This window comes from Mus caroli, unplaced genomic scaffold (genome assembly GCF_978045245.1).
Source record: "Mus caroli unplaced genomic scaffold, Mus_caroli_1 scaffold_18, whole genome shotgun sequence".
Taxonomy (NCBI): Eukaryota; Metazoa; Chordata; class Mammalia; order Rodentia; family Muridae; genus Mus; species Mus caroli.
This window is the reverse complement of record NW_028227273.1, coordinates 8,010,194-8,036,628: the sequence shown is the minus strand read 5'-3', so window position 1 is coordinate 8,036,628 and position 26,435 is coordinate 8,010,194. Positions and strand designations below refer to the sequence as shown.

At 47.7% G+C, this 26,435-nt stretch overlaps 1 protein-coding gene across 1 annotated transcript in view; it reads left to right on the top strand.

Annotated features, from left to right (window-relative positions):
- Positions 1 to 1,561: 1,561 nt before the first annotated feature.
- The window catches only part of Epas1 (endothelial PAS domain protein 1), an 82,796-nt gene continuing 57,922 nt past the window's right edge, over positions 1,562 to 26,435 (top strand). The window contains exon 1 of the mRNA XM_021185964.3: positions 1,562 to 2,187. Coding sequence (XP_021041623.1) covers positions 2,162 to 2,187 — 26 coding nt within the window. The 5' untranslated portion in view covers positions 1,562 to 2,161. The remainder of the gene's footprint in view (positions 2,188 to 26,435) is intronic.

Below are 26,435 nucleotides of genomic sequence, written 5' to 3'. Positions count from 1 at the left end.
TGTGTCTACCAATTTGAATTTCTTATTAAAACCCAGGGTGTCTGGATGTAGAAATGTCATAGGAAATCACCCACCAGCCTCCAAGCGTGAAAAAGGTCTGGTCTTTGAAATCACCCTCAGGTGTGTCAACTGATTTCCAAGTGCTCAAGCACTCATTCTTTCAGATACCTCCCCAAGACTTTCAAAAAGTATCCACCTTCTTGGTGCTTAAACAAACTTAAAAATCGCCCCCACCCAAGACACACACACACACACACACACACACACACACACACACACACACACACACACACACACACACAGAGTCTCTGGTTATAATTTTACTAGGAAACTTGTGTCTAAGAATAGTTCGGGAAGCACAGACTTTCGATACCAGGGCAGCCCAATTTGAGGGAACTTGCTTTCTCCGCAATTCACAACTATGGAGCCCATTGGCTCTTTCCCTAGCCTTCAAAAATCCATGGCTGCCCTTCTTCCGTCTGGAGATTTTCCTGCAGGTCACTTAAGTAGGAAATGGGAAAGTGTCTAAGATCAAAGCAGGAGTGGGCATCTCACAGGTGGAAAGGCCAAAGAACTCTCTGACTGCCTAGGGGAGAGGAGACTCCATAACACCACGTCCCGCAGTTTGCTGTATCCTTCGAACCCGGGAAGGGCACATCCAGTGATTTGGGAACACGCTATCAACACACCCCAACATCACACTCAGGAACTCTCTGGGGAGCCCACGGTGATACTGGGGTATTGAGAGCGAGCAGAGGCCTGAGGGAGCCCCAAGGCCCTCCTCTCAGGCATACACTTAAACCTAACAGTCTACCACGAGCACCTCAAAACCCATAAACCGGTTGAGGAAAAGACACAAGCAGGAGCAGCCCTAGATCATTTTTGTCCCAGTTTCTCCCACAACTTTCTGCCACTCGGGACTCAGAAGTCAAGGTCAGTTTGGCCAAAAAGAGCGCACCTCCAAGGCAGACACGAACAAGTGCCAACAGGGTCCTGGGGATCATTACCGCTGGCCAAGGGAGCCAAGCGGCTGGTTTAGGGGACTATAGCAGCATCCGGAAGCGGGGGTGGTTGGCTGGGCGCTCGCTGCGCTCGCGATCTCCGACCCAGCGCTCCTGCCCTAGCCTAGCTCTTAGGGGAAAAGTGAGGCTGAAAGGACGCTGGCGCAAAGGCATACTCCGAACTTGGGTAGCAGATCCCCGCCATTACTCAGTCCTGCGCTAACTGCGCTTCCATTCGGAGTCCCATATAGTTAGTCGCCACCAGCGACCTCAAAAACAAGTCGCTGATCTGCGGAAGGAGGAGGAAGGACAGGCGGGCGCCAGAGGAGCGCAGCTCCAGAGAAAGGGGAGGGACAGGGTCAGGGCAGAGGCTGTGGCCGCGCCTCCCTATTGGCCGGGACACGGTGGGAAGTCGGGGCAGGCAGCCAGCGTGCGGGGCGGGGCTTGTCTGGAGCCCCGCCCCCGCCCCCGCCCCGCCCCCAGCCCGCTGTCCCACTCCCGCGCCCCTCGCGCCCTCCCGCGGGCGGGCCGTCCGAGTTTTTAAAGTGGGCTGACAGCCGAGGAGGCCGGACATTCGAGAGCGGCCGGTGTACAGCTCCGGAGTCCGCAGCGCTCCGCTCCAGCTCTCCTGAGGCGGCCGTACAATCCTCGGCAGTGTCCTGAGACTGTATGGTCATCTCAGCGGCCGCACTCGCTTGCCCCCGGATTTTTTTTTTTTTTCCAACTTGCTCTTTTCGAGCCATTTTCTTTCTTTCTTTTTTTTTTTTTTTTTTTTTTTTTTTTTGGTTGGTTGGTTTTGTTTTGTCAGATCCCAGAAAAGTGACTCCTGTTCGGGGCTAAACGGAACTCCAGGTCCCTTGTCGCTGCTCTCTCTTTTGGCGTCTTACAACCTCCTCCCACTCCTTTCCCCGGCCCCGCCTCCTCCTGCAGGTTCCTCCCCGTCACCCCTCTCCTCCCTCCTCCTCCTCCGCACCTAGCCAGCCCTCTGCAAACTCACTTCCACCTGATTGAGCGGGACTCTCGGACCTGCGAGCACTAAAGACCTTTCACACCTGCCGGGGCGACAGAGAGCTGCGGAGGGCCACAGCAAAGAGAGCGGCTGCAGCCCCTACGGGGTTAAGGAACCCAGGTGCTCCGGGTCTCGGAGGGCCACGGCGACAATGACAGCTGACAAGGAGAAGAAAAGGTAAGCGGGAGTCAAAGCTGGCGACCGACTTGGTCCCAGGCATTGGCGGAACTGCGCGTGGCGGGCGCGACCCGGGGCAGTTGGGAGAGGGGTGCGAGAATTCTCGGAGGCTGGAGGACCGCTGTTGAGGGGTTTTGAGTAAGCGAGTCGGTGATGCCTTTAGGGACAAGGAGCTGCGGTGTCGCAGTAGAGTTGCAAAGCGGATAGTTCCAAGACCTTGAGACACGGAGAGATGGCCCTGGAGGTCAGGGGTGCTTCCGCGGCGCCTTCCAAAGTCTGTCGTCCCTGGAGCACCAAGCTTCCCAAGCTAGTGTTTTGAAATGCTTCTGGGCTGATGCCCTCGACTCTTAGGGTTTCCATGCTGGAGCAGTAGACACGCCTTTCTTTTCCTAAGACCCTCCAGGTATTTTCGAGAGCGTTCCTACGCGGGCTTTGCGCCCCAAACTAGCATGGAACAGAGGGCAAAGCGCAACTCGGGGGTGCGCCCTGACCGAGAAGCCGGAACACTGTCAAGGGTCCTGCTCCAGACGTCACCCAAGTTTGTTCAACCCCCTTAACCTTACCCTACACCTAGACTCGGGCAGAGCGAGGAGTGAGTGACCTGGATTGCCCTGCGGGGGCAGGTGTTCTAGTGTGCAGAGAGAGAACCGTGACACCCGGCGGCTCCGAGTGTCTGATTCGTAAGACGAAGGGCAGCCACGAAGGTTTGCCCTCGCGAACCTTTCGGCACTGGGTGAGAGGCAACGCGGGCCAACTCGCGCTGCCCTCGAGCCTCCTTCAATCCGCCCCGCATCTGGTGACTTGACACCCAGCTCTAGGAGCTGAGGTGGGAGCACACTGTGAGCCCTCGCAGACCTGGGTACATCCTCGTCGCCTGCAAAAGTTTATAGCTGGTCGCCTGGCACTTTGCTCCTGTTTCGATCGGAGCGTGCCGTGGGTTAGAGCTTCCAGCACTGCGCTCCGTGGCGACTTAGCTGGGGTGTCCGGGAGATCCGTGGCCAGGCTGGAAAAGACCGGCAGTGAGGACCCAGCCCCGGGCTTTTTGTTTGGGCTTCCACTTAGGGACATGAGCCAGGAACTGTGTATCCTCTGGTCGAAAGCTGCAGCTCCCACCTCAGGGCACCGATAAGGAGTTGATAAACTCCAGCGAATCGCACCCGTCCTGGCCCGGCGCCCGCGCCCTGCGCTGGCGGATCTCTAGAGGGGGAAGGTATTGAGTACGGTTCTAGATTCCCCATTATCGCCCACCAAACAACCCTGAGGTTCTGTGTCCTTTCAGGGTAGAGAAGAGAAGCAAGAGAGAGAGAAAAAAAGAAGGCTAAGATTCTAGCTCAAACTGTAAAACCAGTCAGAGTGTAATCACAAAACATCAAAACCGCGAAGTTAGACGGCAGAGTAGCCCGGAGCACTTACTGAACATTTTATTACTGCCTTGTCTATGGGTGACTGTCGCATTTGTCCGAGATGAGGCCTGACAGTAATCAGTGTCAAGTGTCATCTTGCTCTTAGGTCTATCAATCCTTGGGAGAGTCAGGGATCCGTGGGGAAAGCTATTTCCATACCCAGCTTGCAGAGACTCTTTGCCGAGGGCTGGCAGGGAGTATAGTCAGAGCCTAGAAGAACGTTGCATAATGACACTACAAATTATCCACAACAGCGGCCACTTTAAGAACCAGTGTGACACAGACTGTGAACCTCCTAGGAATCTGCGGCCTGTAGTGCAGTGCCCCAGTGGTAGCCAGGCCTGCAGGGTGTGTGTGTGTGTGTGTGTGTGTGTCCAAAAATACAGGGCAAGCAGTGTGTTCAGTCGGTTCAGTCGGCCCCAAAGCCTGTTTGGATAATGGTTTTGAGATTCTGGTTGAGTTGGCTGACTTTTTGGGGCATCAATATGTAGTTAAAAATTGTGAAGCAGGGCTTCGAAAGTTAATGTCCCTTAAATGTCTGCCCAGAGCTTCCCAGAGCACTTCAGGAAATCAATGTGAGCAGCAAGGGTTCCCAGATTGGTGATACCACTCACTAGTGGTTCAAGGGCCGGTTCTTCTCCAGGGTATAACTGAACATTTTATGGTTCCTTCTGGAAACAGCCCCTCCAGAGGCCAGAAGGCTTGTTTTAGTCCCAAACATCCTTGTGTGTGTGGATATATTCCTTCATGATAGTCAGGAGCCGGTCTTTTATTTGTTGGCTGGTTAGCATACTGGGGGAGCCACAGCAAGCTCTCTTGGAGTTCTCATCAACCCAGCAGGATTCCTGATTCTAGGAAGAGCCAAGTGTGGATGCTCTCAAGTGGGGATTTGTAGAACAATTAAGATAAATGGAAGTGAGGTCTTTGGGTGGCCAGGAATCCGAGTCCAGGCACAAAGCTAGACTCTGGTTCAAGTACCTTTCAGGAGTGCTTCTGGTATTTGGTGCCAGGGCAAAGATGGGCAAGGAATTGGAGATAGCTGGACCTTCAAATTTTCTAACTGTGGCTGGCTTCTGATGGCAGCAGATTTAATTGTTCCTCTGTTAAAATGAACCCAAGGTCCCTCAGTTTTCCCAGCCGAGGAAACAATGCTGGCTGGGCTTCTTGAGTGAATCCTATCTCCTAACTAGCGTTCCTTCAACATTTGACCACAGTCTAGCCTGGTAGAGAAGTGCTGTATGACACTATCAGCCTGGCATTTAAACTGTGCTTCAGGTGACTTTCTTAGAGTTTTTGTTTTGTTTTGTTTTGTTTTGTTTTTAAATGTGGTGTCTTCAGTTTTTTGTTGTTGTTGTGGTTTTTATTGTTGTTGTTTTCAGTTTTATTGTGAGGCTTGAAGATTATTTTATAAACAAGCATGAAAGCCATAAACATATTTTTCTCTTTCTGGATAAGGCTCAAGAAAGGTAAAATAACTCCTCTCCCTACAAGGAAAATTAGTGCTGTTAAGAATCAGAAAGTCAGGGTTAGGGTTAGGGTTAGGGTGGTTCATTATAGTCAGTTAGCATGTGAACAGCAGAGCCTCCCCACCCCATCCCCCACCCCTGCCACCGCCATGGCATGCCTCTTACCACTGAGGATTTCCAAAGAATTAGTGCAGCTCACCACCACCACACCTCCACCTCCACCTCCACCACCACCACCACCACCACCACCACCACCACCACCACCAGACCCCTGAACCTTCAAGACAGAGATTTACTTTCCTAGATAATTCCAAGAGCCTTGTTCTGAGCTGAGGCAGGAGAGATGTCAACCAGTCAGTGGCGCTGCTCTCGGTAGTTAAAAACTTTGGGGAATCTGAATCCATTGGTTGAGTACCTTTCCTTTATTTCAGTTAGGGGAAAACAAAAATCAAACAAACAAAAAAACAAAACCAACAACAACAAAAGACCCCCAACAAACCCCACTACTCTAGGTATAAAATAAAACCAATGCAAGCACCCTCCTGGTTCCTGGATGTAGCAAGTTGCTTTGTGAAGTAGAGGACATTCCACAGCTACTAGATTGTTGCCTGGTGTGATTAGGCAATTTTGCAGGGATGAAAGCCTGAACTGAAAACAGGCTACTTTGTTTACGTTGTCAACAAAGCCTCTCTGCTGCTGTTTCTCTGCCTCTGTGCATGTGTGTGTTTACATGGCCGTGCCCAGGGTTTTAGGAATCTATGTTGTTACCAGTTTAGAGATAGAAGGGACCAAGTAGTTAATTCCTAATGCTGTAGGGCTTCAGCCCACTGTGTTTGAAAGTGCCTCCTTCGAGGCTGAGCCGTTTCCATCTTTGAGGAAATCTTTTCTGTGCAGCGGTTACTTGCTTTAAAAACTGCAACAACAAAGCAAAAACGGTTCTGTCCTATCTCAAGATAATAGGTTCCTCCTTCATTTTATCCTGATGAATCTTTCCTTAGTCCTAAGGAAAGTTTTGTGGTACACAAACTACCGAGCTTTTTAACCATGTTACTGAGTAAGTACTGTTTTCTCCCAGGGCCTCATTATTCAGCTTTGTACACTCCAGAAACATGCTGGTGAGTCTCATGATGACATCCATACCAAGATGCTAACCAGTGGGCAACTAGTACTGCTGGTCTGGAAAAACAGTGCTGAAAACTAAGAAATGGGGCATCTGTCCATTACTCCCAATTGCTTGGTCTGATGGGGGTCAGGGTGGGGGGACAGGACCACCCAAGAAACCGTTGGAGTGTCAGCCACTCGTGGGTGTTTTCTTTTGTAGGGTTCAAATATTTGAAGCTAAAGAAAAGAAATTCTGAATGGTATCTATTTCAGTTGGTAACTGTACACCATTATTGAAATGCATTGGTAATTGAGGAAGCTGGCTCTGTGTCCCTGAGATAATAAACAGTAGATGCTGGACACCAGCATAAACTGGATCTCAGAGAGAGTGTGGTGGTAGAAGTTAGGACTTGGAGATGATGTACGTAAAAATACGGATGTTCCCACAGGTGTCCTTCACCATGAACTTTGACACATGGACAAAATGACTACCAAGTGGTTTTTTTTTTTTTAAAGATTTATTTATTACTATACATAAGCTCACTGTAGATGACTTCAGACACACCAGAAGACGGTGTCAGATCTCATTATGGGTGGTTGTGAGCCACCATGTGGTTGCTGGGATTTGAACTCAGGACCTACGGAAGAGCAGTCAGTGCCCTTTACCTGCCGAGCCATCTCACCAGCTGGGCTACCGAGTTTAACTGCTTGATGTACACACTTGTTTTGGGTGGAGAATTTGCAGGGAGGACACTTACTGGCCTCCACAGTGACAACCAAAGGTTTCTGTTTCCACTGAGAACAACAGTGGCCTTGACTGACTCCCTTGAAGGCCGAGAAGGGAGGGGAGTACTTTTCCCGGAGCCTTGTAAATGAGCTTCCAGGGTAGTAATAGATCTCTAAAATTCTATAGAGTGTATGTTTTTTTGTTTTTGTTTTTTTTTTAATCTCAATCTCCCCTCTTCATGAAGAGTGAACCCGGAGCTTTGCACGGGCTGGGATAGCATTCTCGACCTCCGAGCTGGATCGCCACCCTTTGTTCAGTTCCTAGTCGCCTTTCAAAGGTGGTGTGATCTGGAAGAGAAAATACCTTCTTCCTGTGTGTCTGTCTAGCAGCCAAGAGCTCCCCTCCCTGAGTTCTAGGCTACAGGCTGCCTGCTCCTACATTTCAATGCCAGCGTCTTGTCTTGTCCTAGGGGGTGTCTATAAGATGTGTTTTCCACTATCCCCTGCTATCTGGAGATTCTTTTGAACCGTAGAAATGGATGTGCTCTTGGGAGAAATGAGCTACATAGGCAGAAGGACAAGATGGAAAGCTGAGCGCTCAATCTTCCTGTGCCAGCGCTGTCCTCAGAACTTTCCGGATTAACTTTGTTAATCCCTGTAACAACCCTGTGAGATAAGCCCTGTTATTATCCCCAGTTCACGGATGGGAACTCAGGTGCAGCAAGGTTGCTGCCCGTTGTCACAGGCAGTATATCTCGGGGCTGAGACTCTCCAGAGTCCACACTCTCACCCACCGTTCCTTGCCTCCTGGCCTTACCTAAAAGGCCTATAAAGCATTTAATACCATGTCTGAATGTGGTAAGCACTCTATAAATGATAACTTCTTTTGTTGCTGTGTTTATAATTATTATAATGACTTTTCTCCTGACTCATCCCTTGTATCAAACCTCACACACACAGGCAGGAACTGAAGACCCAACAACGGCTATTCCTGAATTCCTGGAATTACTTCTTCTTCTTTTTTTTTTTTTTTTTAATAGATATTTCCTCAGCTAAAGCAGGGGACAGTTCTCCACTGCCCCTGGAAGTTCAAAGCTTTCTTCCCACCCTTTGCTGGTGGCAAGACTTCAAGAGCTGTTCAGAATTCAGACTCCATTGTGCAGAGGGACCTGTTAGGAGCTCTTCCTCTGTGGCTCCTTTGATCTTTTGAAATTGCAAGCAGAGGAAGGAAAAGATGGATGGGGGGAGGGATAAAGAGTAGTTTATGATTGTCGTGATCATATTTTTATAGAGTCCTTTCTCTGGTGAGCACCCCAGGCCATATACCAAGAGCCTTGAGATCTTCTTGAGTTTCCTCGCCTCAAACCTTGATTGCTTTGGAACGTATTGGAACAGTTGTGGGTTGTGGTATGGGTGTGGGGTGGGGCGGGGTGGGGTAGGGTGGGGTGGGGTGGGGTGGGGCATGTATGAATATATGCAGCTAGCAACACACAGTTTTTCAAGTAGAGTCTATGTGCAATTCACTGACATTTTTCTGGTCCTGATACTCAAAGACACAGAACCAATCTGAAAGTCTGAGGCTGAGAGAAATGTGGAGGCCCTTTGAGATCCCCAGAACCAGAGCTAAGCGTGGCCGTGACCAGAGTGTTATGTGCATCGGAGTGGCCTTTCCCTAATAGCTCAAGAAATACTGGTTTGCTTATGGCCTTGGGCTGTTTCCAGAGGCCACCAGTACATCCTCCAGGCTCCTGGGATAAAGAGCGTTGCCTACCAAAAAGCACAAGATTCTTTAAAGTTAGGAGTAGTCAGTATGCCAGACCCTAGGAAGCAGATACTTTCTCATACAGAATGAGATTTCAGAATGAATGGCTTGTTGGTAAGTAAAACAAACACATGACAACGTGTGTGTGTGTGTGTGTGTGTGTGTGTGTGTGTGATGGCTCTGCACTTAAGAGCACTTGCTGATCTTATAGAAGACCTGGGTTTGGCTCCAGCACCCATGTGCTTATAACTACCCCTCAGTATAGTTCCTGGGGATCTGACGCCCAGTTCCCACATCCACTGCAGTCCCATGTCACACACTTAAAAATAACACACACACACACACACGTATGTATATCCGTGTATACATCTGACATGTTTAATTCCACGACATCATGGAAATAGACCTTCAGAACTTTCCTATATCGCCCCAGTGGCTCACTACATTCACCATTCTAGTGGCAACGTCTGATGTCATAGGTAAGAATGAGAAGATTCATGTTTTTCATCTGGTTAGACTATGTACCCAAACATGTATACACACACACACACACACACACATATATACACATACACACACACATACACACATACACACACATACACACATACACACACATACACACACACACACACACACATACACACACACACACACACACACGGATCTACTGTGCTGCCCTATTGACCATGATAGTCTAGAGATTGATCCATGCTACTATATTGGCTACCCCCGCCCCCCAATGCCAGGCTACAGCCACTGGCAATTTTAGATGTTAATGAGTAGTGTTAGTGGCCTCTTTTGGTCTGCCCTTGGTTTGAAGTGCACAGTTAGTTAGCCTCTTAACTGGAAAGTCAGTAGTTTGCTAAGAATAAGAGGATACATACGCTCCATCTAAGAAAGTTACGAATGCTTTATAAGTCCTTTAAAATACACCAGCTACAGTATATGGTTTGGAACTGGTAATAATTTAAACCACTATGTTGTGTGTCTAGCCATGAAGGGTTCTGTGTCTTTGGATGGCATATCACTGTTAACAAACACACACACACACGTTACTCATGATTGAGAGCCCTCAGCCTCTCGTCATCGTGTAAGGTTTGTCCTGACCTGCCTGCCTCCTGGAGGGGCAGGAACTGGAGGGGCTAAAGAACCAAACCTCTTCATCTGAAGCCAAACCTAGGCGTGGAGAGGCTGGGCCCAGAACACCATCTTGGGCTCCTGGTCTTGTGTTGTGTTGTTTGGTTGCAAGGGGCCATAGCCAGGAACTCAAAGGAGCAACTTAGCTGCAGCACTAACCCCCGCTCATTACTAATGAGTAATTACAGCAAATATTTACAGGTCTCTTTCCTACCTTTATGACTTCCTGTTGCTGAAGCACTTTGGAGTGTTGAGAAAGATTGTTCTGGAACATACGTCATACATGGTTGTAGGAAAAGAGTGCCTTTAAGCACACACACACACACACACACACACACACACACACACTTGGTTTTGTTTATGAATTCCATGTGGGAATAACAAAATTACACCTTCTAGAGACTGAGAATCTTACTTTTCAAAACAAGGTTTAAAAATCAATTCTCAACTGCTGGTTTTAGAGCATTAATAAGGCTATTCATGTTTATAAAGTAAAACTTGAGGTTAAATCATAGGCATTGCATAAATACTTTTTAAAACACTACAATGTTTTATGAAACTGTGACCCCTCACAGTGCCTTCTGAGTGAAAACAGAAAAACCTAGTAGAATAAATCAAGATCTATAAAACAAACCATGTGGGCAATTCTCTGAGTTCCAGAAGCCCTGGTAATATATTTAGGGTTTGTTGTTGTTGTTGTTTGTTTGTTTGTTTGTTTTTTTAAAATCGGTCCAGTGAGTGGCTTTCTCAGTCTGCTCCTGTGAGCCACTGTGCCCTGTGTTTCTCTCTGGTGTGTCCAGCAGTTCCCAGATGCTATTTTAGAATGGCAGCCTTCGCTCCAGCACTGGCTGAGGTTGATAGAGCTAATTTTGGTGTCTAGGGTAAAGGGAGCGAGAAAGCCTGTGCAGGGGCCAAAAAGGCTTTCTTGTCCCGGGCTGAGAGCAGCGTGGTGTTACCAGACACACTACATTTCACCTTTAGAACCTTTATTTGTGTACTTGCACAACAAATGTTTACCTAGATATTAAGATAAAGGAAATAGGAAGGTCCCATTTCACTGGTGACAAGGGAGCGTCTATAATTGTAACTGTATCACCGTGCAGCAAGCAGGAGTCTCTTTTACTCTATAGCCAGGTCTTAAGGGAATTAATGGTGGGTGTGGTGTACAAGCCAAGGCCCTTCTCAGTTTCTGTTTCTGGCTTTATTATTGCTACTATGCTTTCTTGGCTCAGCCAATGTTTTGCCCCACCCATTTGGTGAAGGCCTTTGTGGTGGTCAAGGAATCAGAGGGAATTCTAGTGCACTCTGTGGCCCCACTCTGGAGTCATCTGCTGTTCTATGGAAACCAGTTTGCAGACCCCGGCACCATCACTCTTTTCCTAGGCTCTCAGAAAACGTTAACATGGTACCATTACTACCTGGTTTCAGGCCTTCAAGTTGTCTTGGAAGCACAGCAAATTTTCTTTGTGGCAAGAGGGTTCCATGAGGACTTGGGGGTTTCTCTGAAGATCCCCCAAGGATTAACTAAATACTCAGTCTAAAGATCTAGGAACCTCACTCAAGGGCCTTCCCACAGGGAAGCTACGAAGCAGGTGACTGCTGGAAATGAGGGTCCCCACACTCCAGCTCTCCCATCTGCCCCACTCAGTCACTTACGGCGCCTCCTGAACTCCCCACAAGCCTGTCCCTCTGCCACACAGGTATTGTCACAGTACTCATCTCTGGTTCTTAGTCCATGCTTGAATGCTTTTTCCCTCTTTCTGCCCAAGTAGCTCACACTTTGTCTTATCATGAATGAGCCCAAGCTCTCTGCCCATAGCCTTCCCACCCTGCCTTCCCCTCCATTTGCTGTTTTATACTTCCTTGTTGTCTAAAGACATTTTATTTGTTCTTGCCTTCCCACATTCGTTCTTACACATGGTACAGAGCAGGGATGTCTGATTTTCTGATGTGGCCAATAGAACACTGATGCTTTTCATTTTTCTCTGAAATCGTGGCCCATTAGAAAAATAAATGCAGAATGACTTTGTTTGTTTGTTTGTTTTTGTGAGACAGGGTTTCTCTGTGTAGCCCTGGCTGTCCTGGAACTCACTCTGTAGACCAGGCTGGCCTCCAACTCAGAAATCCGCCTGCCTCTGCCTCCCGAGTGCTGGGGTTAAAGGCGTGCGCCACCACCGCCCGGCTTTGAATGACTTTGTTTGTTGATGTCCCACTTTCTCATACTCAGCTGTCTCCATCCACACGACTTCCCTTCACCTGTTTCTGTGAAGAAACAAGAAAAGAAAATAATTGGGGCTGGGGGAGGGGCAAGGCATGGGCCAGGTGAGCATTATTTGCCATCAGATGCAAGGATCAGGCAGGTAGTATGCCAATGCTGTGCATCAAGAATGCTTGGTAGTCCAGTAAATTCTGCAGCTTAACTGCAGAGTTAACAGCTTTCCAGGTGGGAAATTATGCAAATGTCTCCATAACAGCTGTCCCAGAGGGTCTCCCTGGAAAGCAGACCTCCTTCAGTCAGCAGGGCATTGTGTAGCCCTGTATCCATCCGATCTTCTGTCTGAATTTTTAAATTTGCATAATGAGTTTAAAGCTTACTTTCTATCTCCATTTTAGGTGTTCTGTAGTTGTCTGTAGATGGAATTCAGGAATGTGGGGACCTTAGTTCAAAGAGATGGAAAACACAGGCAGAAACACTGCCTCAGATCAGCTTACCCCATCCTTATTTGATAATCACCACGCAGGTCAGAAGAGGTTTGTGCTGGCCTTGAGTATACGTGCTTATAGGTTATTTGCTGATTTGGGGACTGTGCTGCACAGAGAGATCACAACGAGGCATTTGATGTCTCTGGTCTCTTCAAATGACTTGTTTAAACCAGTATGTGGCAGTGTGTGGCACCAAGGCACCTGGCTGCATCTTTAGGATGTTGCCATCTTGTTGTGGAGTAAAAACTAGGCCAGATACAGCACAGAGCCAGGAGCAGAAAATGGATAGGAATCGAGAGCTCTGGGTTGTATAAAGTTAAAAAGGACTGGGCTGGAGAAGACCAGAGCTTTGAGAGAAGAGCATTAAATAAGACTTTGGTCTTGAAGATTAGAATTTGGGTTTGCACAGGCAACAACTGCAGGCTACGCTGGGGATGGGCAAGGCAGTGCAGACTGCAAGACAGAAAGAAGCGGAGTGCGCAGGACAGGACTGGGGGCGGGGGGGGGGGTGGGGGGTGGGGGGAGTGCTCCTTTCTTTCAACTCAGAATCAGTAGCTCTTATATTAGCAGAGATGGAGCCTGGGCCTGGCCTGGAGAATCTAGGGACAGGCCCTCTTCGAGTCAGTTTGATGGAATTCTCAGCCTGCCTCTTTGGGGACATTAGAAGCTATTTAGAGCAATTTTATTGTCCTTCTCCCACAGACCTAGCTAGAGTGTGCACACCTAGGAGTGATTGGCAGAGGCCATGGTGGTCTCCATAACCTCAAAGTGCTGAACCCATAGACTTTCTTTTTCTTTCTTTTTTTTTTTTTTTTGAGACAGGGTTTCTCTGTGTAGCTTTGGCTGTCCTGGAACTCACTCTATAGACCAGACTGGCCTCAAACTCAGAAATCCACCTGCCTCTGCCTCCCAAGTGCTGGGATTAAAGGTGTGCGCCATCACCACCCGGCGAACCCATAGATCTTAGGAAACCCATTGTCATTCAGTCAGGTATGTATTTCTTTGTGGCTTGCACAACTGCTTGGGAGTGATAGGTACTAGAGTTCAGAATGGGAACCTGAAGGGGAGACGGCTTGCTGTTACCCTAAAATGGCCTTGCCCTTCATCCCCATATTCTCACTAGGATGGCAAAGCCTTTGTCCCCTTGGGGACTTGGTAAGGTCATTTGTCATATCCTTTCTTGCCATTTCTCCTTAGAGAAGGATAAGACATCTTTCGGCACCTAGCACGTGGAGGGAGTTACACAGCCAAGGCTGAGTCAAATCTTTAGCCTCTACTGGTAGCTCTTCATCCAAACCCAGCCCAGAGCACTCCGGCCAAGCCGTTCTGTGACCTTCTCTTTAAGACCCAGATCTGGTTGATGTTCTGAGTCCGACCATGCCAGAAGAGTGGGGGAAAAAAAGAATCATCTTTCGGAGTCACCTGGGTAGGACAGTCCGAGCCCGTTCCTCTCCACCAGCAGGTGTAACCTTTTCCCTGGAGGAATTTAGAAGCACTAAGGTCATGGTTGGTCAAAGTGGGCCAGGAGTTGGTCAAAGATCCCAAACCCTGGACAAGAGCCCACATCAGGGACAGCAGAAGCCAGCAACTGACCCTAGTTACAGGCATTTGCCCTGCCCAGTGGTACTTCAAGGGAGCTAACGGCTCCTGGATGGTTTTGTGTTAAACTTTAACCTCACAAATGACAACTGTCATGTCTCAACTGTTAGTTCTGTCCCCGGTGGTTGTAGAATGGAGGAGTCACTGCTCAGTTCTGGCAGGCTGGCTAGGCCAGTGGTTTGCTCAGGTTAAAGCCTGAGCCCAGAGAAGAGACTTCTGGAGCCAAGGAGCCGTAACCGCCTGTCAGAGCCACATAGGGACAGGGGACAGTGGAGCTTTGCAGCGCAGTACAGACTGGCCCTTATCCAGGAGCTAACTGAGACCTCAAGCCATCCCTTCTGGAAGCTCTAAGAAAAGCCAGAAACCAAGACCAGACCTGACCACACATACTCAGATCTCTCTACACTATAAATGCGAGTGTGGCATCTACATTCCTACAGCTTCTTACAGAGGTCAATAAGGGGAAAGGAAGATGCCTTAGCCAAGTGTGCCTGTGACTAAACACCGGCGAACCTGTGGATGCTAGTTAGCTCCATGTCTATGCATCTGTGTTTTCTTTCCCAAGTGTGTTTCTTAAGGATGAAAAAGATGTATGTGTATGCCCGTGTGTTTGTATATGTAACACGTGTCTCAGGTACCTGCAGAGACCAGAAGAGGGCGCTGGATCTCCTGAAGCTGGAATTACAAGTGGTTGTGAGCCATGGATCATGGGTACTTGGAACTGGGCTTGGGCCCTCTGTGCTCTTAGCTGCTATGCTACCCCACCAGCATCCGTGTTCATGTTCTTTTCCAAAGTAAAAGGTCCTTAAAAAAAACAACGAACAAACAAACAAACAAGCCTTTGCTTCTCCTGAACTCATAGCAGGTTCTTCCTGGCCTTGGTCAGTGTGGTGCTAGGGCCAGGCATATCTCAAACTAGTGTGGTTCTCGTGTTCTCTAGCTCATTCCAGGCTATAGGGAGATCCAGAGGACTAGCGCTCTCCTAGTGAGTGCACTCTCCATCCTGAACCATCTTTCAAGCACATTAGATTCTTTTCTCTAAATCAGTGGGTGCATTTTAGTTCTGGCTACCTGTCATTGCTTGTATGGGGACAAGGGTGGTGACTTCACCTTAATTTTCCTGGCCTTAGGTCCCCGGGGCCCTTGTTTATTTCGGGGAGTGACAAGCTTTCACCCACTTGAATTCCTTCGCCTCCAAATAGCGTCAGAATGACCACAAGTCTCCTGTGTTTCTTAGCTTTCGGGTTTTGCCAGATTCTAAATGCCGTCAGGGCCACTGGCTCTTGTTTTGTGTCCCTGGCAAAGCTGGCCTTCCCATGAAGTTCAAAGCCGCTTTCAGGCATCTTGGGAGTCTGGGAGATGGCTTTTGCTTGCTTTCTGCTTTGTGCGGACCTAGGTTGGAGATGTCACCTCTGTCTGCTGCTCTCTGAATACCAACCAGGGAATGTTCTAGTAAGACCACGTGCTTGAAATGTATATTTAAAAAGCACACTTTGTGAGTATTATCTTAATGGGAAGAACTTTGAAAAGTATAAAGTGCAAACCTTCTAGGCATTGTCATTAAGGAGCAGAGCAATATACTCATTAGGTGTGTTATTACCTCTTAAAAGTGAACCGCCTGCAGACAGGAGGAAGCCTTGAGAGAGGCTAACAGGAGACTCTGGTCTCCAGGCTCCTACCGGTGGGTCCCTCCGCCTGGGCTTTTGGGACCTGTGGATTCTTGCCAGTTGTGGCATTTAGTGGATACCCCAAGACTGAGGAAATCTGAAGACAGTCCTGATAAGCACCAGATCCCAACACCCTTCTGCTTGCTTTGTTTCCCCTCACCTGTGGAGCAGGAGAGGGCACAGCCCAGCACTCCCGTTAAGGATGACACATCCTTCCGTGTCATACAGGAACCAGGGCTGCCCAGGCCATAGCTGCTCACCGTTTCCTCGTTACACTATTTTATGCCAAAGAGAGGCATTGACAACTTAGAAACAGATGATACTCTAAAGAGACCTTGGTCTCCTTGAATGCAGAGGCCTGGCTGTGCTTATACACTAACCAGGAGACTTGACAGGTCACTCAGCTCTGGCCTCAGACCTATCATCAACTGTAACACATCTGGACTTCTTACCTCTGAGCTCTCTCTTCCCTCAGCCACACCGGGAGACTGGCCAGCTGACTTCAAGCGGTCTGTCTCAGCTTAAATATCATCTCCTCGGGGAAGCCTTTCTTGACGTCCTTCCCTTGACCTCTAATCCTGTTCCATTTCTCTTCTAAACATTTTCCTCATGTAATTTACATGTTTGCTTATGTCTACCATGCCCCTCCCCTGCCAGGGTGAAACTGAAGGTATGGACTCCACACATGCCTTGTTTACCACTGAGGGCTCAGCCTTTAGGATGGAGCCTGCATGCACTGCTGCTTCTTATAGATGCGTCCGGCGAACTCATTGCTCCTATATTGCTGGGCTCTACATTACCATGGTTTACAATTGTGGGCCAGTGTTTTCCTAAAGTTGATTTTGTGTTTGTTTTCTGCGGTAGGGTCTTGCTATGCAGCCTATGCTGGCTTCCCAGGGGCTAGGATTTACATGAATGCCGCCATACTTGTTCTTTCCAAAGCTCTTGGTGCTAACACCAAGGAATTGTCACTTTTTAGCATATGGATGAGGCAGTTGAGACACTAGAGTATAATGACCATGCCAGGGGTCTGGCAGTACCTACCTGAACACGTTCCCAGCCCCAGACTATTTGCAAAGATCCACGCTGCCTCTCTTGGCCCCATAGTTTTCTGTTGTGGCGATGTTATTGTTTGTCATATTTGGCAATGTTTACCCCAGAGAAGTAGGGCCATTGTGTGCTGATAGCGTCTGGGAATGCACAGCCAAGTCCCAGGGGAATGGCCCCTGCTGTTCTTACCACAATTAGAAATTGTCAAGCCAGGAGCAGAAGCAGGGTGGGTGCTGCCATACACTGCCGGTTCTGCCTCTCCATGGCGCTGGGGTAAGGGTCCTAGCTCCGCAGCCCCGCATGTCTCCTTGCCCTGGCTCTCCCACTCACATCGAAAGTGTGGACCTTCTGCAGGGCAATGTGCTCTGCTTCGTGAATTTCCTGAGAAGAGGTAGGCATTAGCTGGCTAGATGACCACCTCTGGCCTCAATTATTCAATTATTCTACCCTCTCCAAAATGAACCAGTAGATGGGAACCAGACCAGGTAACCCCAAAACTCTCCAGGTTCTAGCTCCGCTCTGAAGGGAATTTCCAGGGGTCTGGCCTCCTGCTTGCAGATGCTGACTCTGGAAAGAGCAGTGGGAAGTTGGAAGTTGTTGGCAGGGGCTGGCGGACCTCTTTCCATCTCTTTGTAACTCTTCCTCTCCAAAAAGATATTCCATCCCATCAGGAGTTGCTATTGGGCCTGGTTCAGTCCACTGAAGTCAGTGCAGCAGGATGAACAACCGCCCCCCAAAGTCAGCTGAGGTCTGATCTGTGATATGGTAGAAAGCTCCCAAAAAGAGGCCATGCCTCCATCTCCCTGATGCAGGCTTCTGGGGTGAGAGCACCAAATTAGGAAACGGGTGTTCTGATGCCATCACCGGACAGGGGTCAGACACTGAGTGCCTCTGTCTGGGCCTTTGCTTTCATGTCTGGCAGGTGACTGTTCTGTGCCCTGCAATTGAACAAGGCTGCACAGATGTAAACTGCCACAGAGGAAGGGCACATTGCTGCTATGATCCCTGTGTACGAATGTTTCTGGCGTGCTCACACCTGGTAGTGACATGAACCAATTGACGCTAGCAGCCTGGAAATACGGTCCTACAACCTGAGGCACCGAGGGAGAAGTCAGCTAGGAAGCCAGTGAGGCCTTAAGTTGTTGAATGAAGTCATGCTGCACAGGGTGGGGGGCGGGGGTGACCGTGCTGCAGGATAGAGGTGAGTCACTGTGCAAGAGTGTTGGGGAGTCACCTTGAATCTGAGCCAAAAAAGCAGAAATATTGGGACTCGTTTATCAGCCTTCTATCAGGTACATCAAGTTCTGGATGGCCACCCACTGGCCAGCGACATGATGTGGACGGCTCTGCTCTACCGCCCTGGGAAGGCTCTCTGCTGGCTCTTGCCCCGCTGAGCAAAGTCCGCTTGTTCGCTGGAGTTCACACAGACTCCTTGCCAGGCCTGCCCAGAATCCTGTCTCCTCTGACTTCCTGTGTTCTTGCATAATATTTCCTTGCCTCTTGAATGGCTGGCCCCAGTGCGGGGGCAGCTCGCTGGCTCTGCTGGATTGAGAGTAGGATGTGGAGGGAGGATGGGGGATATTTGGGTCTAATCCGTGGGTGCTCCGTGTCCTGGTGGCAGAGCCCCTCAAACTTTTTGATGGAAGCCTTCAGCCAGAAGGGAGGTAGAGGGCACTGCAGACTGTATACACACACTCGCTAGTGCACATACTCCCCGGCTTCTTACATTCATGAATCATCTCCCCGGGAAAATTGTTGAAGTAGTTAAATTGTTTTCTTCTGGTCATAAAAATATGAATTATTCCCATAAAGTCACTGTATAAGAAGCCTAAAAGTAAAAAAATAAATAAATAAATAAATAACAAAAAAATTGTATCACTGAAAGATAAGTTCCATTAACACAGTGTATATAGCTTCGCCTTACGTCAGAGAGGCTGATCCCCACGGCTATGGGATATCGGCAATATTAGCTGTATTAAGTTCTGCTCACTGATGCATCTTCATGAGACTCCCATTCACTACCCGTCCAGGCTCAAAAAGCAAGTGGTAACTGGCCCAACAATTATTTCCAAACCTGAAAAGCAATGTTACCCGTGAAGTTCTGACCAGTATGCTCTGGAGTCCCAGAAATAACTGCAAAATAAAAGGCTATGTGCCTGTGTGAGCCTTTCTGTAGGCTTAGAGTAATTCCCATGATTACACAGGAGGAGGCTGCTTAGATGACAGCTCTGAGGGCTGGGCCTGGTCTCACTTTGTGGGAAAAAAAAAAAAAAAAAAACTCCATCTATCCACAGGGCCGTGTGTGAGTTAAGCCAGGAGCCCACTGGCTGGCAGAGCAAGTTTAACTTTGGCTTTCCAGTGCTCAAGATTTCAGGGAGGCTCTATTTAAATTTTACTTGGCTGTCACCCTTCTGAAAATTTGTAACACTATCCGTATCTTTAAGGAAGTGACCTTTCCTCGTCCTTGTCCTTGTTAGCATGACATGAGAACTTGGAAACGTCCATCGTGACCTGCTTCCAGTTTGATTATTGAAAACAAAACAAAACAAAACCATGCATAGATCCGGGGTTTCTGACTTACCTCTGGAAACTGTACTTTCTACAGGGTGGCCATGAGAGTTTGCAGGCCACCTGCTGAAAGTTGACAACTTGAGAGTCTGCAGTAGACAACACACAGCGTGCTGCTGTGTTGGATCTGAGTGCCTACAGCATCTGCCTGTTTTCTTTGATTCTCCTTTAAACTGGGTTAACCATCCTCCATATTGGTACTGGGGATAGATAGCACCCAGGGCCTCACAGATTGCTAGAAAAGTGCTCTACCAATGAGCAACGTCCTCTACTCAATGTGTGTGTGTGTGTGTGTGTGTGTGTGTGTGTGTGTGTGTGTAAATATCAGAAACTTGGTTAAATAAGTATATATAACATACAGTATACTTATATAATATATGTCTATATATTATATATCTCCATCCAGAAGTTCTCTGTTTGAGACTGGACTTAACACTTCCCATTGGGAATTGCTTATAAGGTTTTACTTTATTTAGTAAAGAGAAGTTGTTTGTTTCCTAAACTCTCTGGCTTAAACTTTTTACTTAAGTCAAAAAGCAAGAGAATACCTCTCAGCTTGAATACCTTTCTTTTTAAAGCTCAAGAATCTTTTTTAAAACAAAACCTTGCTACAGAATTTGGCACCAGGAGACTGTAAGGATTTACCTGATTTTGATGATGGCTGCCTGCAAACGATCTATTAGAATAATTTGCATAATTACAGTCTCCCCTTCAGTTTATTCAGCCTGCACTCCCTAGTCTAGATTTACTGGCCAGACTGTTATTACATCAAATTCCTTGATGCTGTATTCCTGAGGACTGATGGAACTAAGAGTGAAAAAGGAACCAATGACCTTTGTCTGCTTTTCAGAGTCTTCAGAACATACTAATTTAGCCAGGGGCTTTTGCGATTGCTCTTTACTGGGTCAGTACCTGATTTTGCTGGGTTTCTGGCCGCACATGTGCATTTGGGAAGCAGGAAAGGGCGAGAAACCTGAATTGGCAGTCAGAATTATGAAACAGGACTTTGTTAAAATTGATAGGTCTGTACAATGAACGCACGGCAGCTGTTGGCATGGTAACTCCTACGTGGCAAAGTGCACGGAGCCTGCAGATGACTTTAGCAGCGCTCCGTGTTAATTTGATAAATGGCTTTTTTTAATAGTAGTTTGTGGGCTAATGGAAAGGTTGAAGTGAACCCTCGTTAATGGAAGGGAGGATGGAGATTTTGAAGCCACTGGGTGAAGCCGGAGAGTCCCAGCCAAGTCTCCATTTTCAGCTCAGTGTCTCTTTTCATGTGCCTGAAGTGTGGCAAACCAAAGTACAGTAGGGAGCCTGCCTTGAGAGTAGGCATTGGCCCTGTGCTCCAGCTTGCGCGTGAAGAGGCTTCAGGGTCCTTATTCAATACAGTTACTTTGTGCAGGGGCTTAGCTTAGGGCCACTTTAAGAAGTCTACATTGTGTTTTCTTTTTCCTTAGTGGTAATGGGGCAGGGGTTATGGTGGCTGACAGGTCTGGCATATTTAGCCGTTTGGTTGGTTGTATTGTGGTTATTTGGGTTCTCAGAGGGGTTGTTTATTTTTGTCTCTGGTTTGTTTGTTGACATAGGGTCTCGTAACCCAGGCTGGCCTCAGATGCCCTACATATATCTCTGAGGATGACCCTGGACCTCTGATCCTTCTGCTGCCAACTCCAGGGTGCTGGGGTCATAGGTGTGAACCACTTTGCCTAGCTCATGTGGTATTAGGGACTGAACACAGAGCTTCTGCCTGCTAGATGACACTCTATCAATTAACGGCATCTCCTCCTGGTTTCGGCCATCTTTACATGTGTGAGAATACATAATCACCCCACACTGGCCCACTCAAGGAGCCTCTCCTCAACCCACACTGAAGCTCTGCATTCCTTAAATAGCGCTCGCCAAAACACCTCTGGGTGCTGGATCTCCTCACTGTGTTGTTGCCAAAGCAAAGCCTGGGGATTTTTGCCTTTCTGGCAAGTTCCCAGGAGACGCGGACGTTACCGGTACTCAGTCCACATGTTGAGAACTTTTTGCTTCACACTAATGCAGAGAAAATTGGGAACAAGACATAAAGAGGCCAAATGTCTTGCACCTTAATGACTAGGGATGATGGAGCTTGAACTTGAACATGGCTAGGGCCCCTAAAGCACCTGCTGTCTCTGTCTTATCAGCAATGGCAGAAGTGCAGTGGCTGGAGCATCCTTTTCTACCATCCCAAGGGTACACGGTATATTAACCTGTCACAGTCAAGTTCAGAGGTGGCCTCGGAAGCCTTCTCTGCGCATTGGAGTTGGTTACCCCCGTGCTAACCTACAACAGAGACAGTACCAACAAACCCTCCAGTGCTGCTAAAACAAAACAAGGCTTTATCCGGGCATTAGTCTAGGCTGCCTAGGAGAGAAGTGGTTTGTGGCTTGGATTTGTAAGGGATGTGGGTGGCATCTCCAGTTGTTCTAGGCCAAAACAGATCATCACAGCTGGAGTCTTTGTTCAGCTCTCAGGCAACCCAGGGTACTTAGGAAGTTTAAGACAAGCCGGGCATGGTGGTGCACGCCTTTAATCCCAGCACTCGCCTTTAATCCCAGCACTCGGGAGGCAGAGGCAGGCAGATTTCTGAGTTTGAGGCCAGCCTGGTCTACAGAGTGAGCTCCAGGACAGCCAAGGATACACAGAGAAACCCTGTCTCAAAACAAACAAACAAACAAAAAAAAGCAAAAACAAAGAAGTTTAAGACAGATAGCATTACTAGAGAGGTTTGTTTGGTTGGCTTGCTTTTTTACATTTTCATACTTTTTCTCCTTAACTCGTGTTCCAAACATTCCATTCCATGGCGCTAGGTGTAGTGACGGATATTAAGATGGTGGTCAGTAAATACTTGCTAAGAAAAGTATGCCAAAGGCATCTGTGTCCAAATATGCTGAACCGCTCAGCCCAAGAGCGGGAGGGATGATCAAGACGGAAGGACAGGTAACACCTGGGATTCACACAACACATTGGCTCTTAAAGTCACATTTTCAATGTCCTTTAAAAACAAAATGCACAGACACAATTAAAATAAGTCTTAAAAGAAAATTTTAAAAATGCAAAAATTATAGTGGCTACTGCTACTGTTCTGTTCCCCAGGATGTCTTCCACAAAGAGGGAATGGAAGCCAAAGCAGGGTTTTGTGTGCGTCTGGAGCCTCCTGACCAATAGCTGTAATTCTTCTGGCTTTAGAAGTAACCCAATGCCATCTCTCCAGTGGCTTTGCCAACCCACATGATTCCTATTCCTCATTACCCCCAATAATGAATATTTAGTCTGTGTCTGTTGTGTATACGGGATGATCTCATCTCAGTAACTATTTATAAGCAACTTAAAAGCAAGGGTGGGATTAGGAGGTATACATAGCTCAATGGTAAAGTGTTCTTTAGCTTACCCAAGGCCCTGAGTTTGATCCTTAGCATAGGATCAGAGTGAAAGGGGCAAGGGCAAGCAAGATGTTTGTGGTGGTGGAGGTGGTGGGTGTTACTGTGTGTGTGTGTGTTTCTCTCTCTCCATTATGTGTATAATATGGCATGTGTATAGTAAATATTACATGTAAATATTCACCATATTAAATGTTATCTGTAAATGCAAATTTAATCTATGAAGAGATAAAGCTTCCAGGTCCCTTGAAGAGGAGAGGTGGCTCTAAATAGGCTGTTGCAGACAAAACAGACACCGTCAGGAGCACAGATGCCCTACTTTGGCTGCGACACACCCTGTGGCAGAGAAGACTGGGGTGAGAATGAAAAATGGACATCCTTGGGCAACTCCCAGGTGCATGGGTTTTCCACATCACATTTGATCTTATAGGTAAAATTGTCTTTAATGCTGGGGATCCAGTGCAAGGCCTCACATATAGTGTGCAAGGCCTCACATTTAGTAAGCAAGGCTTCTTCCACTGACCACATCCATGACACTCGCTTTTTTTTTTTTTTTTTTTTTTTTTGGTTTTTCGAGACAGGGTTTCTCTGTGTAGCCCTGGCTGTCCTGGAACTCACTTTTTAGACCAGGCTGGCCTCGAACTCAGAAATCCGCTTGCCTCTGCCTCCTGAGTGCTGGGATTAAAGGCGTGCGCCACCACACCCGGCGACACTAGCTTTTAAAGTCATATTCTAAAAACTACTACATAAGTGGGTGTCTGCCCACAGCTTGTAACAGACTTGACAAGAAGGGCAGAGTCCGTGATTCGGAGTTGTTTTGTTAAATGTCAAGAATACAGAAACATAGAACTGGTTAATATTTCTGCTTTTGCTGCAAATGGGTTAGGTTAGAGCCAGGCTCAGGGCCTTCCCCGGTCTCACTCTGCCTCATGTAGCTTGGCTACAGGCCTTGGGCATAGTGTTGGATTAAGCAGAGAGGGTCCCTAATAGGTATGTTCAGGAAATAGGTATGTTAAATAAAGGAAATGGGGTGTGGGGTGGGCTGAACTTTCCTGAAGGAGCAGGAAGATTTTCTCTAGTCAGATCTTTGTAAGAGCCTCCTTCTTACTTACAATTGACACCCCCCCCCCCCCACACACACACAAGATGTCCTGACACCCTATGGACTCAGGGTTCACTGCTTAGAGCTCTCTGTTCTATATGCTTAAGTCAGAATCTTAGAGATAAGGGTTGTGGACACCAATTCCCGCGTTACATCACAATACTCATATCCTTTGGAAGGTTTTATGTCATTCCCTTAGGAAGGGAACCTATTTTGCCATTCATTGAAGATGGGAGGAGGAACATAAAGCAAAAATTTCTGCTGATGTGGGTGTTTGCTTGGGGCCAAGGGACTGGGAGGGGCACCAAGGGTGTGCTTCCTTCATGTTTGTAAAAGCCCTACTAGCCTCTGTTTAAGACTGTCCTGTAGGTAGGTGCAGGAGGGCATGAATCATTTTGTGCTGTCTTCCTCTTAGTTCAGCAGAGCCCAGCAAGTCAGATGGGTAGAGGTGACCTATCTGGCCTGGTCAGGCTTTCCATTGGTCAGCAGCAAAACTGTGCTCTGGGCACTGATGATGCCAGGCCCATGCTGAGGCCCATGCTGGAGGATGAGGTCCACAAGCCAGTTCCTCTGTACCTCCAAGGTTTACAAAACCCCAGCCACTGGGCTGTGCAATCTCACTTCAAGTGAGTGTTATGTCCACCCATGGCCGTCACACATGAGCATTTCAGTGGAAAGAGACTGAAATTCTATTGCCATGGACTTTCAGAACTCACACTAGATCGAGACAGAACCTTATACCAGTGTATAAGGTTCTCGAAAGCTACCTCCTGCACATTATTTAAATCCTAAAAAGATAATATCCCAATAAGAGGAACTGATTATTTTTTGCTAGGGACAGGTTGGCTTAAGGTGGGTGCTATTCGAGATGTTCAAGACCTGAGGGATGACCAGGATGAGAAGGAAATGATCTTACACTGGGCTAGGCCCTCCAGGCAATCCCCCTACAGAGAGCAGTCTCCTGCCCCGGGGTGGATTTGGGACCCTCTGAAATCTTTGTGGTCCACCAGTAGGGAATCAACTTCTTACTACAGAGAGCAGCTGGAGACGTAAGCATAACGCCTTTCCTTTTGGTTTCCAGTCCAGGTGTGTATTCTCAAGTGTGCCTCGGCTTCCTGGAACGGCTTCCCTTGAGTGTGAGGGCTGAGATGAGTCTGCAGGGTGATGAATGGGTTCAGGAAGGAGCGGCTGCATCACCTGCCTGGGGGATGAGCACTCACGTGACTTCATGGTTGTGCAAGAATTGGGCAACGTTTGGCCAGGGTGGAGAGGTCTTGGCAAAGGCGGTTTCACTCCTAACAGATTCCTATCTCCTCCATGGGGGAAAAACAACTGTCAGGAGATCCATCTGTACAGCACTGGAGGACGGTGATCGCTTCTTCAGCTGTCAGTGGCCTTTTGTTTGCTAAGAACTCATGGACTGAAGACCTCGGAAGATTAAAGAAGATAGGCATCCTTTTCCTTCCTGTGGCAGCTATGGAGAAGGGGAGGGTGGGTAGAGACAAGACAAGGTGGGAGACCATCAATGGCAGAATGGGGAGAAATGGTTTTAGAGCATCTGCAGAGTAGGTAGTCGCAGAGCAGAGTGGTAGGCTTGCAGGTTCAAGTTGTGGATCTACCTCTTAGCTGAGGTATCTTGATAAAGTACTTTCAACCCTCTGTACCTATGTGCTTAAAGTACAAGATGGAAATCACTGTAGTATTGAATCAGAGGGTAGGGCTTAGTCATCATGAAGGTTGGTCCTAGTTCCAAGACACTAGAGGAAGGGCTGAACTAACCTTGGGTTTTTGACTTACCACTCTTCAGGTCTCCATTTCTTCATCTGTACAGTAAGGAGACTAAAGCAGATTAGTGCTAAGGTTCTGTGTATTCTAAATGATATGATTCCATGGTTGAATAACTATTAAGTGTCTGCTGCATGTTCCAGTACGTACAGGGCATGTGTGAATAGGGATCTCTTTGTCCTTAAGATCTTGTCTTACTGGGGAATGTTCACTAATACACAGGAGAACATTTAACTCACAAATCAATTCACAAATTAAAGAACATTAGAAGCCAGGCGTGGTGACACATGCCTTTAATCCCAGCACTCGGGAGGCAGAGGCAGGTGGATTTCTGAGTTCGAGGCCAGTGTGGTCTACAGAGTGAGTTCCAGGACAGCCAGGGCTACACAGAGGAACCCTGTCTCGAAAAACAAAAACAAAACAAAACAAAACAAAAAACAACAAAAAAAAATTAGAAATTGAAAACTTGGAGCATTTTGGCTGGATAGATGGTTCATCTGTCAAAGGCACTTGGCTGCTCTTTCAGAGGACAGGCATTTAATTCCCAGCACCCACATGGCTGGTCACAGTTGCCTGTAACTCCAATTTCAAGGAATCTGGTGCCCTTTTGTGGTCTCCAGGAGCACCAGTTAGGCATGTGATGCATATATATATATATATATATATATATATATATATATATATATATGCAAACAAAAGATCTATACAGAAGTCAAAAGTAAATAAATAAAAACCCCAAATGCTGAGTCATGGATCTGAAGAACATTGG